This window comes from Chrysochloris asiatica, unplaced genomic scaffold (genome assembly GCF_000296735.1).
Source record: "Chrysochloris asiatica unplaced genomic scaffold, ChrAsi1.0 scaffold00041, whole genome shotgun sequence".
In the NCBI taxonomy this organism is placed as follows: Eukaryota; Metazoa; Chordata; class Mammalia; order Afrosoricida; family Chrysochloridae; genus Chrysochloris; species Chrysochloris asiatica.
This window is the reverse complement of record NW_006408559.1, coordinates 12915378-12934784: the sequence shown is the minus strand read 5'-3', so window position 1 is coordinate 12934784 and position 19407 is coordinate 12915378. Positions and strand designations below refer to the sequence as shown.

At 41.2% G+C, this 19407-nt stretch overlaps 1 protein-coding gene across 2 annotated transcripts in view; it reads right to left on the bottom strand.

Annotated features, from left to right (window-relative positions):
- The window catches only part of LUC7L2 (LUC7-like 2 (S. cerevisiae)), a 61795-nt gene that overhangs the window by 18481 nt on the left and 23907 nt on the right, over positions 1 to 19407 (bottom strand). For both annotated transcript variants that reach the window (XM_006861168.1, XM_006861169.1), the window contains exons 3-5: positions 8630 to 8728; positions 6766 to 6876; positions 5129 to 5272 (exon numbers count right to left, since the gene is read on the bottom strand). In XM_006861168.1, coding sequence (XP_006861230.1) covers positions 5129 to 5272; positions 6766 to 6876; positions 8630 to 8728 — 354 coding nt within the window. The remainder of the gene's footprint in view (positions 1 to 5128; positions 5273 to 6765; positions 6877 to 8629; positions 8729 to 19407) is intronic.

Genomic DNA, 19407 nt, shown 5'->3' with positions numbered 1-19407 from the left:
CCCTTTGGTTGGTTGATGATACATGGAGGGAATTGTAACCATGGCAATTAAACGATATAAAAACTAATGTTCTCCCATGTAAACTATGACATAATTCACAATAAAACATTTTAAAAAAAGATCACACACACACAAAAAGAGCTAAAGCAAATAGAAATACTGTTAACTGATGGTATATGGAGGGGATTATAATCATTGTAATGAACAAGGTGTATGATTGTTGAATGTAAAACTTTTGATCTGCCTGGTAAACTTTCACTAAATCCACAATAAAAACCTTAAACAACAACAACAACAAAAAACAGTAACAAAAAGGTCCACTGAAAAGAGAGAACAGCTCTCAACATGCTTTATGAACCAACATACTTTGGTACCAACCCTGAAGACAAGGTCATGACTTGAAGACGCTGCCATGACTGGCTGTGGTATGCTCGCATGGGTAGTACATGGACTAAAACGGACACAGCACAGAGAAGATGGGCATGTTCCCTCTACACGGATGGCAGTCACGTTAATGGGCCATATTTTTTCCAGAAAAAGAGCTAGATTTCTGTTTTAAGCATTTTGAAAATGTTTTCCTATAATCATCTGCTGCTTCAAGTGTGAAGGAACAGAGCCATCAAAACTGCAGTTACTTCAAATGGCTCATAAAAAAGCAACTTTTGAAAAACTTTTACAATAAAATTTTTAAACTTTGACTGGAAGAACCTGAGAATATGTCCCTTTATCATCCTTCAGGTCTGGACCGAAACTGACTTTTGGGGCCCAAATTTCAGACAAGTAGTGGTGGAGGTGGTTACATGCTGTGGAGTCAGTTCTGACCCATAGTGACCCTGTACAGGGATTCAGAGGCTATAATCTTTACGAGAGCAGAAAGGCTCATCTTTTTCCCATGGAAGAGCTGGTAGTTTCAAACTGCAGACCTTGAGGTTCACAGCCCAATTCGTAACCACTACGCTAGGAGAGCTCCTCAGCCAAACAGTAGGGCAGGTTTATAGAGGGGAACAACAAGGCTAGTAAGGTATGCTCATCATGAAAGGGTCAATCATTCAAAATAGAAAGGGCAACACTTTCCTAAGGGCAAAATTGTGAAGGGATGGGAAGGTGGGTGGAATGCAAACAGGAACCAGAGGGAGGAAGTGGGATAACTGCTGTTACATGGAGGAGATTGTAATCATTGAACTGCAACAAAGTGAATGATTTACTGAATGTGAAACTGATGATCTTGTCTGTAAACCTTCACTCATTTCACAATAGAAAACTAAATTATTTTAACTTCATTTTATACTGAAAGAGAATGACAATGTGTTTTAAAAACAAAAACAACCATTTTGTGCTTTATCAAGCCAGCATAGCTGGGGTGCTGTTCTTTCTTGGCTGCCGAGCATCTGCCGCCATCACCACTCCTGAGGTAGCTCTCCGAATCAGGAGCACGAATGATCATGGATGGCCTGCATCCAGGTAGGCAGCAGTGCCCAAGACTGAAATTCAGGGAAACCTAGCCAAAATGTACAAGACTCCACCAGATGTCATCTTTGTGTTTGGATTCATAACCCAATTTGCTGGTGGCTTCAGGGTGATTTTCAATTCCTTGGATTATGCAGCGAAAACGGAAGCCAAACACAGACTTGTAAGACACAGTCTGTATCAGAAGAAAAATACCTCAAGAAAACAGCACAGAAACCCAAGAACAAGATGAAGAAAGTCAGGACACTGCCAAGATTGACGCTGTTGTTGTTAAATACCGTGGAGTCAGTTCCAACTCATAGTGAGCCTGTGCAGGGTTTCTGAGACTAAATCTTTACAAGAGCAGAAAGCCTCATCTTTCTCCCATGCAACGACTGGTAGTTTTGGACTGCTGACCTTGAGGTTAGCAGCCAGATTTGTAACCACTAAGATCAACGTAGGTGCTGGCAAAAGGAATAAAGATTCTGCCATGACTAGATCAGCTACAATATGTGGATTTACACTAGTGGTGGTGGTGCTCTGGATTGTTGTTGTTGTTGTTGTTGTTGTTAGGTGCCACTGAGTTGGTAGCAACTCATAGCGACCCTATGTACAACAGAATGAAACACTGCTCAGTCCTTGGCCAACCTCACCATGTGTAACCAACATCCAACATTAACTTGCTGATGAGACACTGAAAGCAATTCTCTTGAGAACAGGAACCAGACAAGGATGCCCTCTATCACCACTCCTATTCAGTATTGTATCAGAAGTCCTCACCAGAGCAGCAAGGCAAGAAAGGGAAATAAAAGGCATCCAAATTGGTAAAGACTCCTGGTGTGGCGCTGTAGGATCAGCACTGGACTGAAACTCAAGGTCGGCAGTTCAAATCCACCAGCTCCTCCTCAGAAACCCTACACAGAGTCGCTATGAGTGGAACTAACTCAACAACACTTAACAACAACAACAACAACAAATCAATAAGGAAAAGGTAAAGCTATCCCTACTTGCAGAAAATATGATGCTATAATAAACAGAAATTCCAGAGACCCAGGAAGAAAATTATTGGAACTGAAAGATTCAGCAGCGTGGCAGGTTACAAGAACAATCAAAAATCAGCCGAATTCCTTTATACTAATTAAAAAAAAACTCTGAAAAGGAAATGAGGATAAGAGTGGCACTTAAAATAGCTCCCAAAAAGATAAAAATTGTTGCTGTTGTTTTTAAGTGCCATCGAGTCAGTTCTGACCCATAGCGACCCTGAACAGGGTTTCCAAGTCTGTAAATCTTTATGGGAGCAGAAAGCCTCATCTTTCTCCCACGGAGCAGCTGGTGGTTTTGAACTTCTGACCTTGTGGTTCGCAGCCCAATTCATAACCAATACGCTACCATACTAAGAATAAAGCTAACCAGAGATACAAAAGACCTACACAGAGCTGACTACAAAGCAATACAAGAAACTGAGAGCCACATAAAGGGCAGCACACACCATGTAAATAGCATGATTCAGCATTGTGTAAATGGCAGTACTAGTCAAAGCGACCTCCAGATATAATCACAATCCAGATTCCATCAACGTTCTCCAATGAACTGGAAAAACCCATCATTCACTTGTCACAGAGAGGAGTAAGCAAAGCACTACTGAAGAAGAACAAAGCAGAAGGTCTCACTTCCTGATTTTAAAACCCACTATGATGGGCTTCAAAAAATTCATGGAAAAATGGAATTTAAAAGATAATGGAATTCTTCCACATACTTTTTGAATCCCCTTCATATATACCTCTGGTACTCAAAATACACTGATGAGAGCCTGAAAGCACACCAGTACCCAGGGCTGAGAGGAAACAGCACAACAGGACTACACATGCAGGCCAGTGTGGTGACTCAAACAGTGGAGGCTACATTGCGTGGACCGAATTACAGAGGGCAGTGCCTGCTGGATAGTCCATTCAGCCCTGGTGCTGGCCCAGACTCAACATGGAAGAGAAGAGAGAATGCTAGGTTACATGAGGACACAGCGGTGTCAATGTGTCTGTTGTATGTCTATGACTAGTTTATTTCCTTCACCAGTTAGAGATTTCAGCAGATTAATGGCTCCAAATTCCCTAAGAACGACTAATTTTGGAACACAAGCTATCAGTATAAAACAGATCACTTAAATATTTTTCTACTGGTTTAAACCTCCTTGAAGACAACTTTTTAGGACTCTTCAGTCAAACAGTTGCACCTCAATGAAAAGAAAATAAAAATCTTCACCACTGGGCCAACAAACAACATTCATCCAAATGGAGAAAAGAATTAAGTTGTCTTTTCTCTTTATTTTGACTTTATTTTGCTCGGATCAACCATCACCACTCTTGGAAGCAGCAGTCAAGAAATCAAATGATGTACTGCATAGGCAAATTTACTGAACAAGTGTTCAAGAGCAAAGATGTCAGTTTGAGAACTAAGGTGCATCTGACCCAAGCCACGGTATTTTCAGTAACTACATATGCATGTGAAAGTTGGACAGTGACTAAGGAAAACCGTAGAAGAATTGATGCATTTGAGTTCTGGTGTTTTAGAATATTGAAAGTATCATGGGCTGTCAAAAGAACAAACAGGGTCAGAGAAAAAGAGGAAGACCCCCAACGAGATGGATCAGCCAGGTGGCATCATTGATGGACTCAAGTGTGGCAGCGGTAGTGAGGTTGGCCCAGGATCGGACATTGTTTCGTGCTGCTGTGCATGGGGTTGCTATGAGTCGGTTCCGACTCGATGGCACCTGACAACAACAACAACAACAACACATGTGGATCAGGCAATCAGGATGCTTCTGTGTTTGAGATCAGTGTTGAAGCTCTGTCAACAGGAAGCAATGAGGGAGAACATGCACATGGAGGGAAAGACCAAAAGTGTAGACACAAGAAAGCTTGCTGTATCTTCTGGAGCTTAGGTTATCTACTGCAAAATTGTAAGAACAAAGACTGGAAGAGTAGGTTAGGTCAGACTGTGGAGGACATTAAAAACCAAACTGAGAGTAATGTGTTCATTAAGTGGCATTGTGAACTACTGGAAAGATTTGAATGCAGGTGCAGTGTGAGTCTACATCCACTATTAAAGATTACAGTAGTATACATGGTAATCGGAGCTGAACTAGGATGCTGACAAAGGCAATACAAAGTAGATTAAGTGAGATGAACAGATTGCTGGCAATTTCTAACATGCCCCCAGAAGAAAATAAAAGAAAGCTCATGTTGAAATGTACAGGCATACCTCAGAGATTTTGCAGGTCACTTCCAGACCACCATAATAAAGTGAATATGGCAATAAAGCGAGTCACCCAAAAAAAAAAAAAAAAAAAGAACAAACAAATCTGCACTGAAGGAAGTACAGCCAGAATGGACAGTTTGTCTCTCATCTTTGGACATATTATCAGGAGGGACCAGCCCTAGGAGAAGTATATCATGTTTGGTAAAATGGAGGGTCGAAGAAAAAAAGGAAGACCCTCCAACTAGATGGATTGGTACAGTGGCGGCAGCAATGGGCTCAAATGTAGCAACAATTGTGAGGTTGGCACAGGACAGGGCAGTGTTTCTGTTGTGAATAGGGATGCTATGGGTCGGTACAGACTCAACGGCACCTAATAACAAGTCAGATCTATGTTCTTTAAGAACTGCAGGTACTATGTGCTCTATATCACCTCTGCTTCTCTCTTCTTTGCCCGTGCTTTCTCCACTTCATCCATCACTTTCTGTGATTCTTCTACATTCCCTTCAGCTCCTAGTTGCTCCACCTTAGCTAACAATTTACCAATTTCTTCATTTAACTCATGAACACGTTCTGCCTAGAAGGAAACACAAAAGAAGATCATGAGTAAAAAACAATGAGTAACAAAAAATTCAAACCATTTCAGAAATGCTCAGTTACGTTACCTAAGCATGATAGTATAAACAATGCCTCGTGATCACATCTCACATGCACTGGGGTGAGATAGTGAAGTGTTCTGAGCCAGGCTGACTTCACCTTCTGGGGGTCTACAGACTCTATAGACCCACACAAGAACTGCTCCTCTCCAGCCTCAAAGAGATTCTCAACTCTATTATCATGATCCTACCTCTCTATCAAAGCAGTATGGTTTCTCTTTAGACATCTATCATTGAATGGTTCTTGACTCTTCCCTGTACCCACTGCCCTTTACCATGCAACCTTAATGCCCTCCTACTCTGTTCTGACTCTGAACCTGGCTGAACAGGATGTAGCAAACCTGCCACAACAGAACATAGGTGTGTTGCTTCTGTACCACCATCAGGCTGCTGGGCTCAGCTCAACAGCTTTCAGCTGACCACCAAACAGGTGAGTCAACCCAATTGCCCAAATTTAGCCTGCAGACTTACAGACTAAGTTAATATCTATGGTTCTAAGTCAGAGTTTGGGGCTGGAGAGTTACACAGCATTATGCAGTGATGGACAGCCAATATAACATCTTTGAGCTTATACATCCCTTTCAATCATGGGGTACTGGATGCCCATCTTCAAAGACCTTTACAGAAAAAAGCCCACCTCCCAAACCGTCAGCCGTCGAGTCAATTCTGATTCATAGGACAGAGTAAACAGTTTCATAGAGTTTCTGAGGCTGTACATCTTTACGAAAGCAAGCCATCAAATCCTCTCTCCTCACGAGTAGGCTGAAATGCCAACCTTCTGGGTTAGCAGCCCAACACTTCACCCATTGTGCCACCAGGGCTCCTTTTTCCAGAAAAGGCTGACTAAAAAAAAACACTTTCCTCAAACAAGGGAATTCCTTTGCACATATGTATCTGAACACCACACTTTATACTGTTGCCAGTAGAAGCCTAACTGGGTAACTCTCTGCCTCACCTTCTAGATTTTTGTGAAAGGCTGCTATTGGACAAGTCAATCATCAAAGCAATCAAATGTAATCTATGGACCCTGTTTGGATCCAGATTAAAACACATCACCTCTATAAATGGAAAAGAACATATTCTGGATACTAAATCACTCTAAAAGATTACTGTTAGCTTCATGGGTGAGATTATGTTTCACAGGTGAAAGGACAGGATAGCTAGAATTTGCTTTTAATTTAATGACACACAGAGCAGAAAACTGAGAATGTTCAAACTCAGTAATGGATCCACTGTAGTTTTTTACTTTTTGTGTCAAAGGAGTTCATAATAAAACATTCTTTACAATGTAGTGAGTTGAGGCTGTGTAATGGACACCTGAACTCATCGTAAAAAACTGTGAATCTACAACTTCAATATAATTTAAAATAAACATGACACCTTTCGTACAAATAAAATGAAGCAAAACGCTTACCTTTGCAGCGACTTCAGCGCTAATTTCTTCTTGAGTTTCTGCTAACCTTTTCTTAGCCACTTCTGTCCTTCGGTCACAGTCCGAAATAAAAGACTGCAAATGATCCATGGCCTAAAAATATTAATCGAAAGACAATTTCAAACTGTCTTATTCTAAGATATCTAATACTCCTAGATTATATTCTAAGCATCACTAATGATTCCCAGAATATCAAGACCTTAAGGAAGCTGCTGCTTTCCAATGTTACAGAAAGACACCATGGATGTACAAGCAGAAACTGTTCAAACTATGTATGGCTTTACTGTGTATAGGCTCAGCAACAAAATACAGAATAAAAGAAACGCAATGTACTAACTAGTTATCAAAAGCCCCTGATTCTACTTCTAACAATTTGTCTTAAAGTCATTAGATCTGTAGAGGGGCTTCGAGATGTTCCTCACAGTGTTGTTATCCCTAATAATGAAAAGTTAAAGATAAGTTAACTGTCCTTTCAACACTAAGAAATATTGACTTGTCATTGAGAAACTTTTTACTAGAATACTTATAAGATATGAGGAAATGTTCCTGGCTCACATATAACTAAATCAAACTGGAAAATGTTACAGGCAGGAGTAAGAATCCAACTTTGTAAAATAAAGAAGCATATTTTAAAAATGGAAGGGTGAAAACTCAATAATAACAATTCTTTTAAAATATTTTTGATCATTTTTATTATTTTCTGTTTTTCAAATTTTCAAATTAAAGGTCACAATCAGAAAAACTTGCCTTTTTTTTTTTTTTTTTTTAAAGTATAAGCCACTGACAATTTTAGCATGTACACTGTAAAACACCAATCCAATATTTATTTACATTACATTAAAAGACATTTTATCAGACATATGGGCTTTCAAATCTTAGGGAAATACAGCTAATTCACAATTATTGTTGCTGTTGTTAATTGCCGAGTCAATTCTGACCGATAGTGAACCTATATACGGTTTCTGAGGAGTGGTTGGTGAGTTTGAACCGCCAACCTTGCGGTTCAAACTGACTTTGCAGTCCAGCGCATTATTAACCCACAGTGCCACACAAGGATACGGAATGTTTAATAAAAAATATAAATTTATTCAGCACACACTGAATTCTAAAAATTGGGTATTTAATTGAAGAATTACTTTTAAAAAGTAAAACCCAATAAGGAGCATTTACAAGCTTTTATCTGTAATGATAAAGAGAGAGCTATTTAATGGGCAAACACTGCTATTGAAAGGTTGGTGGTTTCAAAACAACCTGGAGTCCAAGTGTGGCACTGTGGGTTAATGCACTGGACTACAAGGTCGGTTGAACCACAAGGTTGGCAGTTCAAGCTCACCCAACAGCTCCTCGGAAACCCTATACAGGGTTGCTATGAGTTGGAACTGATTCAACAAAGTTAGCTCTGAAGGAGGAAAAAAAAAAATCTAATGATCTGCTCCCCATTAAGATAACAGTCTAGGAAATCCTATGGGGCACTTCTATTCTGTCCTATTGGGTCTTTAGGAGCTGGAATTGACACAAATGGCACACACAACAATTTGTAACTCAGCTTTGTACATGCTAACAGAAATCTATTAAAATCCCCTTATGCTGTGTTAAAGGTGGGGTAAATACCAGTAAGTAAACAATATATTATGCTAAACCTACTACTAGGAAGCTATTGGAAAAGTAAGCTAGATTCATACCTCAATTCCTTAGATCAGAATAAATTTCTGATGGATCAAGAATTTAAATGTATAAACTATCCAAATTACCAGACGAACTCCTGAAGAAAACTCTGACCACCAACTCTGTGAAGGAAGTTCCTGCAAAAGATAAAAATCTAACCCATTCTAGAAAAACTACATACATCAAGCTCAAAGAAGAAGTCTTGTTCTTTGGATGCAATTTCATAATCCGCTCTTAAAGCCAGGTCATGGACTTTCAGACATTCTCCAAGATCCATTCTCTGGGGAGAAAAGACAGATCATTTTAAAAGCAAAAAACACATTTCTCAAAAACGCAGTAACACAATGATAGTTCTCTCCACAAAACAGATGGAATCACGCAAGAGGCTTCTGTCAAATTTCAAAATTTCAGAAAGGATAAAACCTGGTGCCAGAAAACACCTGCATCAATTCTAACAAATGATGGAAAGAAACAGGCATCATTCTGAAGTTAAAGAAGAAAGGAACAAGGAGCTGCTTCTTTCAGAAGCAAAAAAGGAGGCCTTGATTGTATTTCTCAACCTATTTCATTCAGCCACATAACACAGCAGTCAAAAACAAGGCAGTTTGACATTTTAAAACCAAACTCAAAGAATGTGTACATCACATTACTGAATTCTGGTCAATGTTCTCTGAAGACCATTCTGATTTTAAAATGAAGATGGAGTCCCCGATAGTCCAAGGAACTCCATACTGACTAGGAGACACCCGGTGTCCAACCACAAAGACAACGAGCATCTATCAGGGAAATAAAACTCCTTGTGATACAAGGATTCTTCTATTTAGAAATTCCTGTTGGACACTGCTTACCAAACCATGGGCTTTTTTCACATCTAAGACAAAATCCCTAAAATCAGCCTAATTTTACATGTATCACGACTATTGGTATCTTTTATCACATTTCTTTTGTTGGAAAATCTGAAGGGGAAAAAAAAGAGCTAGGTGCAACGACAATTACAACAAAGCCCGGCAGTAAAGTCCTTCCTTCCTTCAACTGACCAGAGACAGCTGGTGTTGGGGTACACTGAGAAGACAGCTACATCTGTCTCCAACCTAATGAGCCCACAGTCAAGACAGAAAACAAGCAATCAACAAAGACTTGCACTTATGTGCAAAGTCATTGTTTAGTTCCACAGAATCAGGTCCAACTCATTTCGACCCTGTGGTCCACTGCTTATCCTACAACGCCACACCAGGACTCCATGAACAAAGTAAGGTCATTTAATAAACAGTGGTGTACCTCATCACTCCAGCTTGGGATATGCTGGTAAGATAACCCTTCAGAAGAGGAATGATTTAAATTGACCCTAAAACTGGAATTGCCACCATTATCTTTTGACAATCTGGTTGTCCAAAGACAGGTTGGTTGCCAACAAGATGAGACTTTCTGCTCCTGCAAATATCGGTTTCCTTAGAAACCCTATACAGGGTCGCTGTGAATCAGAACAGACTCAACAGCATTTAACAACATATTCAGGGGCTATAGGATAAGAACTGAACTGCTAACCACAAGGTCAGTAGTTCAAGCCCACCGGCTTCTCCAAAGGTCAAAGATGAGGCTTTCTGCTCCAATGAAGATGTGCACTTCTTGGAAGCCCCATTCAGGGCAGCGGTGAGTTACAACTGAGTGGGCGGTAGTGGGCTGAGCTTGGCTTTCATTCCACTAAGACCATGACAATCAGGGCCTCGAAGAAGCATAACCTTACAAGTGGGAACGAGGAGACTCAGAATCATGTTACTTTGGATGTGTTGTCAGGAAGGACCAGTCCCTGGAGAAGGCCATCATGCTTCAGAGAGTCAGCGAAGAAGACAACCCTCAACGAGATGGATTAACACAGTGGCTGCAAGAATGGGATCAGACAGAATATTTGTGAGGATGGCTCCACTGTACGTGGAGTCACTGTGAGTCGGAACTGACTCAAGGCACCTAAACTATAACTGTAAGGAAGCTAACTTGCACACACACCTCTGTGAAGGTCACTGGACTTAGGACAATGACATGGACAATATTGAGGGTGGACTGTAGAATGTACAGCTGTGTCATTTATAATGATAGCCCTTGCTGTGAATGGATTCGATGGCTCGTAGGATCCTACAGTATATGCCTCCTGTGGAGAGGACTACCCTCTGTAGTGGCCTGCAGTTCTGGTAAGCTAGCACAGTGGGGCAGACGGTGAGGGCTGTTCTCTGGCACCTGGGCAACAGATGATGTCCACTGTCTTCAGGGGGCTTTCCACTTTTAAGTACCCTTTGTTCCCAGTCCCTTCCCCTGCCCTTTCTCCATATATTCTATTAGGCATGGAAACATAACTATCTGATTAGTACAATCCCAGAAGAGAGGAATTTAGACATTCTCCTCCCAAACGTGAACTGGGCTGTGTTTGGACAAGACTTGACCCTGTACCAGGGAGTCTGACTTCAGGCTGACCAACTGTACTCTGTCCTATAGGGCCAATATGAGTCAGAAATGACTCAACATCATGTCAGTCCCTATCCATAGCCACCTTGTATAGTGTTTGCGAGGAGCGACTGGTGGGTTTGAATTGCCAACCTTGCGGTCACCAGTCCTATTCCTATCCTATAGTGCCTTACCAGGACCAATTAGTAGATATCTAAATTATTAAGACTGCATCTGAATTATGTAGTGCTACTATAACATAAATCCAATCAGAGTTTTCTCATTGTTTAGGGGCCTGCTGCTATTAAGTGCTGTCAAGTCCATTCTGACTCTTAGCGACCCTGCATAGGATTTCCGAGTTCAAAGTGATCTTATAGTCCACTGCTTTATCCTACGGTGGCACACCAGGAATCAGTTTAGGGGGCTAGAAGTCCAAATTCAGGGTACCAGCTCTAAGGGTAGGTATTCCTTCTCTGCGGGCTCTAGAGAAAAGTCCTCTTCTCTTAGGAGATTCTGCTCTTTGGTGTCCTGGCATCTAGCTGACCTGACTCTTGCCTTTAGTTACAAGCTTAATTGCTTTTGTATCTCAGAAGAGACTGACTTAAAACAGACCACCACATTAACCCTATCTCATTACAAACCACAGGCATTGTGATTAGGGTTTATAAAATATCTGGGGGCATAATTCAATCCATAACAGATTGTAAGTGGGGGAAAAAAAAGACTTTTTTAAAAATGAAACTTTAGGAATTCAGTCTACCTGTTCTGTCCTCTACCATAAATCCTTCTCAACAAAATCTTGACCAACTCCCTTCTCTTTCCTAGTCCCCATCATTTTACACTAAGTGCTGTTTAACATAGCAATTTGTAAACTGCTTGCTTTAGAAATTCCAAAAGTGAGTGTTATCTCCCCAAATGGCTCTAAACCTCACAAGAAGATAAAATGATCCATTTCTCTTATTTCCCCTCCTTTATTAAGACCTAGCTTTGCAAACCCATTACTATTAAAACACACTCAACCACATTGAACAAGAAATTCCATTTTTCTAAGAACTTATGGAAACAATGAAAGGCAGTACAGTAAAATCCCCAAAGAGGATCTGAGTAGGAAAAGTGGAAGAAGAGACTTGAGGGAAACTAGGCTGAGCAAACACTCCCAGAGAAGAGGCTTCTCAGGCACGTTACCTGCTCTGTTAGAGGATGGGAAGAAAAGGTGGAAAAGCAGGGACAAGGTGATACTGGCCCCCAGACTGCCAGTGTGCAAGCTCCGACTAAACTGTAAAAGATTTTGAATTGCATTCAACAAAAGCAGATTTCACTCTGCAGGTAAAGAAGAGTGCTGGGATACTAGACAGAAATGATGATAAAATCTCCTGAGTGGACCAGTAACCAGAAGCTAAAAAAAAAAAGACCAAGGGTAAGTGTGGTGATGTCCACAACCCAAGAAGAAGGCCATAATTGTCAAATTAGAAAAGGAAAGGCAAAGGAAGTGAAGGAGGCAAAAATGGAAGGTTGGCAAGAATACTATTTAAAGCAGGGTGCTGGTAGATGTGTGCTGTGGAGCGGGTTTTGACTCACAGTGACCCTGTGTAGGGTTTCCGAGGCTGTGAATCTTCATGGGAGCAAGAAGCCTTTCTGAAATCATGGGCTCCATGGACATCCAGGATAAGAGAAGACAAGGAACTTTCCAAAGACCATCAGCTAGTAATTGCTGAGCAAAACTGAGCACCCCATCCTGTAACTGGGCTCAGTAGTGCTTCCCGACCATCACATACCAGCCTCCATCAACAGGCTAACTGCCTGGATCACAGATGGCAAACAAAACTGTCATCAACTGTCCTTTCAAACACAAAGAAGCAATTATGCCACCAAGAGAAAAGAATGGACTACATGGGGAGTGTAAATCTGTGACACATAATGTTTCCATTTGGATAAAATCTGAGAGAACATAAGGAAATCTTAACTAACACCAGGCGGTATGGCACAGACACAAGAGCCTAGAGAAGACTCCATGGACTCTGGCTTTCCTAATCCAACTGACAAGTGTCCTTGTCGAAGAGTAAGTACAGCCGCAGCAGGGGTCCGGGGGTGGTGCTGGAGGAGAAGTACTGGGCTGCTAACCACAAGGGAGGTGGTTGAAACCTACCAGCCATTCCTCCAATACCCTATACAGGGTCATTAGGAGTTGGAATCTACTCCAAGGCACTTAACTACAACATAACAGCAGCAGCAGCAAAGGAAAACTAACTGGAGGGGCAGGGGAGTGAGGGGAGGGGGGCTGGGGTAGGAAAGTACTCAGGAACAGTGGAATATGTATCTATAAACGGTCTTAATCATATAAACAAGAACTTTCATCAAACTTTTAAAACAAACCTCTCTTGACAAGTTCGTGACGATTTTATTTAGCAATGCTGAAAACAAAACTAAAAAACACTTCTCCTTCCTGTTTGCTCCAGGAAATACATACCGACTGATGTACTTCGGACCCCTACCCCATTTAAGCCTTCCAAGTATTTGCACACAACGCCTGGTGTGGCACTGCAGGATCGACACTGGACTTTGAACCATAGGGTCAGCAATTCAAACTCACCAGCTGCTCCTTGGAAACCCTGTACACGGTCGCAATGAGTTGGGACTGACTCAGTGGCACTTAACATTACTCATACTGGGAAACACTTTGATCACATGATTCAGTGACACTGGTTACATTGTTAGTGTTGTGCAATAATTCTAACTGCAAATTATTTCCATATTCAATTTGCATAAAACAGTAATTCTTCCCATACCTCACAAGAAAGGACAAGGGCAAAAAACACCAAAATGTGAAACACAATAATAATTTAGTCTCTTGCAGACAGTATATTGAAGGATCTTGTTTTCTTATCCATTCCGCCTCACTCTGTCTCGTAACAGGTGCATTTAATCTGTTTACACTCAGGGTAATTATCGATAGGTATGGATTAATTGCTGCCATTACTTTTTTGTGTGGTGTTGCTGCTTTCTTTGTTCTGTGTGTCTTCCTGTGTTGAATTCATGCTTTTTGTGTTCTTTCTTGTGAGTTTCCTCATGGTTTTAATGTTTCCATGTTCTTCTTGGATTTTCATCCTCTTGATATGTTGTGGAAACACAGGAATAATTTAGATCAAGTGGAAAGGCAGCAAGGAATAGCAGACTAGATGGTGATGATGGTACAGTTTCTAATGGATTGAACAGCAGCAGGAGAAAGGCATGCTACAGGACAAGCAGCTTCAACCACAAATGGCTCCAATCCCCGCCCACCTGCTTTCAACAACAGGAGTCAGCTACACTTGGATCCTCAGCTCTGGACCTTTCAAATATCCCTCTTATCCAGCTTCAAACACTAGTTCCAGACTCAACTGTTCACCAACAAGAGAAAGCCTCTTATAATATGGAAATATGGGCATGCATTTCAGATAGGTCACTATTGTTTTAAAACAAAAATTTAAGGTTCTGATTTGCCAATTTAGGTTCTGGCACTGGAATTAGCTAGTTCTCAAGCTAGGTGCTGGAAGGAGGCAGACCTCTGCCCTGCCACAACTTTCAATCCCTAACTGCCCACCCCACCCCACTCTCACAATCCCTGAGATGGTTCAAAAAGAAGAATTTTTCTAGGTTTGTTTGACAGACTGTAACGAGGAATACTTTTGTCAATTTCTGACCAGGATCTACAAACACAGACAAATTAAAACAGGAGCCCCTGCCCACAGACAATCCCATATAACTGGAAAGACAAAATATGCACATACACAAATTGGTGGAAATGCTGTGCACCATGGAGTCAGTTCCGACCCACAGCAACCCTGTAAAAGGTTTCCACAGCTGTAAATCTTTATGGGAGCAGAAAGCCTTACATTTCTCCAGAGGAGTGACTGGTAGATTTGAACTGCTGACTGTGTGGTTGGCCACACAACACACAACCCACTATATGCCACCAGGGCTCCTATAAAGAAAACAGCAGTGTACTAAACAGGTGCCATACTAGGACTCCAAAGTTAACTGCTACCAGCTAAGAAAATCATGTGCTATAGCCAGGCAGATCACAATCTATGGAATTCTGAGCAAGGCAGAGAAAAAGAAGCCAGCAAAATGAGAAGCGTCCAGTGATGACAAAACTAAGTCAGGTGGGCAGAGAAGACTACGGAGCATTCACTGGGTATACACACTTTAGATTTCTGACTACATATAAAACCACCCGAAGATTATGTGTATGAGCTCTATCAACATATGGCAAACCCCCTGCCACCTGGGAATAACTGTGTTCCTACCATTCAGATCTCTTCAGATGTCACTTTCAAGACAGTTTCCCCAACCACCTGTCAGAACTGCCCATGCCCCCTCCAAATATGATGCAGGGGCAGTATAGAACTTCCTATAACTTCAGGGAGCACAGAGAAAAATCGAGGTTATCAGCATCTGCTGCCCCCGAAGAAGCTGATTGCTACAAGTCAGAGATGGCTCCACCCTCATCTTTTTACAGTTTAAGCAACCCTCTACACTGGGTTCAATAATTCATTGCAATAGACACACAGACTTCACTTAGGATTTTGGGGTCTATTAAGGATGTTTGTTATAAGTGTTGTCCAGTCGATTCTGACTCATAGTGACCCTGTACAGGGTTTCCAAAGAGCAGCTGGTGAGTTTGAACTGCCGACCCCTGTGGTTCGCAGGTAGGATCAGAAATGACTAAGCATACACTGCTACAATCAGGACAACCTCCTATCAGCTGTACCTACAGGCAAGTCTGTCTGGTCCTTGGCCACTTGATTGGGCTCAGGCAAGTGTCCAGAGGCACCGAACTCCACTCCACCACCAAGCCTTCAGCTTGAAGGCTTTTTTTGTTTCCTCACGCCATTGGTTGGGAAGGCCATCTTGCACTCTAGGTTCTGATCTTGCTTCTCACAGGGCCATTTGTCTCTTGGATTGAGGTTCGACACACACACACACCGTCCAAAGGAGAGGCTCCACCCCTGACTCTTCTTTCTTGATGATAATGAAATCCCCCTTCCTGGGATGACTCATTTAAGTCCAGCAGATATTACAAAACTGACCAACCTCCATGTTAGATTTCCATATATCTTATCTGCAAGGGAGGCCAGGTAAGGCACTGTAGAATAAGCACTGGACTGCTAACTGCAGAATTGGTGGTTCAAACATACTAGTCACTCCTCGGAAATCCTATATAGAGTCACTATGAGTAGGAACCAACTCAACAGCAAACTACCACCACCATCACCACGAGTAAGAATCCTCAGACTAGACATGATTTCATGGAGTCATTTGGTCTTGCCACCTGTACATGACAGAACTCATTCCAATGTAAACACTAGGTCCAGTGAGCACACATTTCAATGTGTGTGGTTAGTCGCATGTACATTACCAATAGTTTTGCTTGTTTCCAGTCTTCACCACTGCCAGCTGTTTCTGGTACATTGTGTTCTAAGAACTGGTGCTGTCCCAGGAATGGCCTCAACAATACACCACCGTGCTAACAGAACTGCATTTCTCTCACAAATACCTGACTCGCTGAGGGGTTAGATTACTGAGAGGATTCAGTCTGGATTCCGAGTTAAGAGCATTTATTAAGAATCACTATACAGAAAAAGATAACACTGGAATATATCAATCTGCTTCCCAAGACTCCCTTCTTCCTGCTCTGTTAATAAGGAACAAAGCTGAGGGTTAGAGCTGACAGTGAAGCAACCAGCTGGTCTGAAGTGCAAGGAGGCGTGCATGAACTCCCAAATTTGCAGGTAGTACCCATTTGAACTAGTTTGGTAGGTTAGGTGACCAGAATTCGACCAGATGAAGTAAGACACTTGCTACTGTGAGCAAGTGTAAATTGCTACAATTTGATGAACGGAACCTTTGCTATGAATGCAGTTACTCAAAATTCCAACTAGAATCAAAGAATTCATCGTCATTTCAAAGAACAAGCTTGTTTCCTCGGTACACTGGGCTGATAAGAACAGGCAATCTAGACATTAGCTATCAAAATGGGGGGGGGGCAGGACTATAAAGCACAAAGAAGTTATTGGCTTACAAGCTTTCCTGAGTGTACTTAGTTTCAGACAGAATAAGAGTAAAGGTAAAATCCCCCACTAAATAGTTTTCCTCTTTTCTAGATGGATCTGGCAAAAGGGGGATGGGGGGGGTGATGCTGATATGACTTTATGATCCAACTATAATTTTTAGGATTGTGATTATCATAATTATAATTGTAGAAGATATGTAACTCAAAGGGGGAGTAGGTAATCTTTTATTTCAGGAACAGACAATCCCAGGACCATCAAGAAGGACGAACATGAGTGGAGACAGCAGAGATGGTGGCAGAGGCGATGGCATGGAGAAACAGAGCAGCTGTCTGTAGGTCCATGAACTGAGGAAGGCTGTGTGCCTACAGGCAGGAGGCTAACTTGCACAATGTGCCCTTTGGACATTTAAATGAACATGTATTTTTGTTTTGTTTTGTATGTGCACATCAAATATTTTTGGTTTGTTCATTCGTGAAATTTAAGATGTAAAAGGGAAGCCACAAGGAGGAAATAGGATAACTGTTGTTGCCGGGAGGGGACTGCAATCATTAAGATGAGACAAAGCATGTGATTTGTTGAATGTAAAGCTGATGATCTTGTCTGTGAACCTTCACTCACCTCACAATGAAAAGTTAAAAATAAAGAAATCAAATTATAATCTATTTTAACTTTCAAGGATACAATAGAGTTAAAGTCAAATTTAGCTGTTGACTGAATACTTGATGGAAAATACACTGTTATCTGACCTTGGGATACATGTTCCACACTATTGTAGTGAATTAACTGATCTTGGTCAAATAAACAAAAGCACTGTCCTGTTTCCTTTTTTTTTTTTTTAAATGAGAGAGAGAAAGAAGGAACAATCTGCCTTTGTTGCTTTCTATCTCGAGTTCCCGCAACCATCCTAACAATGGGGCCAAAGCTTTAGCAAACGGAAAGGAGACATGTGGTGAGCAATGAAATCATGTGGCTATGTGTAAAACAATTACGGAAGCTAGTTTACTAGCATGTTTGCAATTTTCTATTAAAAAATTAAACAGAAAACTTGGCAATGATTATGCATGATAGTTGCACAAGACAATTAATGTAACTGGTATCACTAAATTGTGCACCTAAAAAATGTTGAGTCAGTATATGAAATGTTATGTGCATTTTCATTTTTAAAACAGAAGTTAAAAGATTTCTCCCTTAGACTCAATAATACTGCAGAATGAAAGCTGAAAGTACCATTAATTTATATTTGATTTATGACTATCAGACATCAGTGTCATCATTCATCCTACAAAGAGCTGCAGGAAAATGCAAGGTCGGAGGTTCAAATTCAGCAGCCTCTCCTCAGCAAACCCTATACAGGGTCAGTATGAGTCGGCTTACACGCTACAGCACTTAACAAGATGCATCTATATTTGTATTTAATCAATGCAGTACTGGATGCATGTGCTGACCACCCCAGTGAGAACAAGATCTTTGGGTCAACTTTTTAAAAACAACACCTCTGTAAGCCTAAAGTATATTAATTCTATCTATGTAAATGAGTATGTTCTTATGTTGGTGTTATCAGTCTTAGGAGGTGGAGGCAGACATGCCTCTGTCCTGTAACTGTTTTACCAATTCTGACTTCAGTGTCCTCTCCAGGATACCCTCTACTTCTCTGCTGGGTTGGAGAATTCACTGCTAGGGCCACATAGAACTCATGGACAATGATACTCAAGATTCTGGTTGTTTTTTTACAATTGAAGCAACTGTTACAATTCAGGTTCAGAAATGCTCAGGGGTTCAGTTCCTCACTCAGGACAAGCCCTTCTCAGTAGCCCCTCAAGCAAGCCTTTCAAATCTTTTCCATATAGAAAGTTCACAGAAAAACACAACTAAAAAGATAATGGATTTTCCCCAAAACTTTTCAAAGCTCCCTGGTACTTCTGATTTTGCAGGCCATTTGGTCTCAGTCCTAACTACTCCAATCCTTTGTGAGTACAAAAGCAGCCATAGGCAACAAATACACATATGAGCATGCTGTATTCTAATAAAACTTTATTTACAAAAGCATGGTGGACTGGAAGTGGTTAGCAACTGGCCCTATAAACCCCTGTGGTGCTCAGGCAAGAGTTATCAAGCTTTTTCAGCTCTACAGATTAAAAGTGTTCAGGAATACCCTATTCAACCAGCAAGCCTCAGCACAAAGGTGCCTAGCAGCACCCTACTCTGCCAGCTAGTCTCCAGGCTGAAGGTGCTCAGTTGTCTCAATCTGTGGGCTGCATCACATGTATACTCCAAGTGAACAGCTCAGAATACTCACATGCCTGTTTACTAACAATGCCCCAAACACTTATTCAGGACTTAAAAGTTTGACAGTAACCTCTTAATTATCCCAAGTGAAGTTTTTAGTAAGTCTCCTTTCATAGGCACCAAGGTGTTTTTATAGCAGACTGATAAAAAACAAAACACCAAAAGTAGAGTATTATATAAGGAC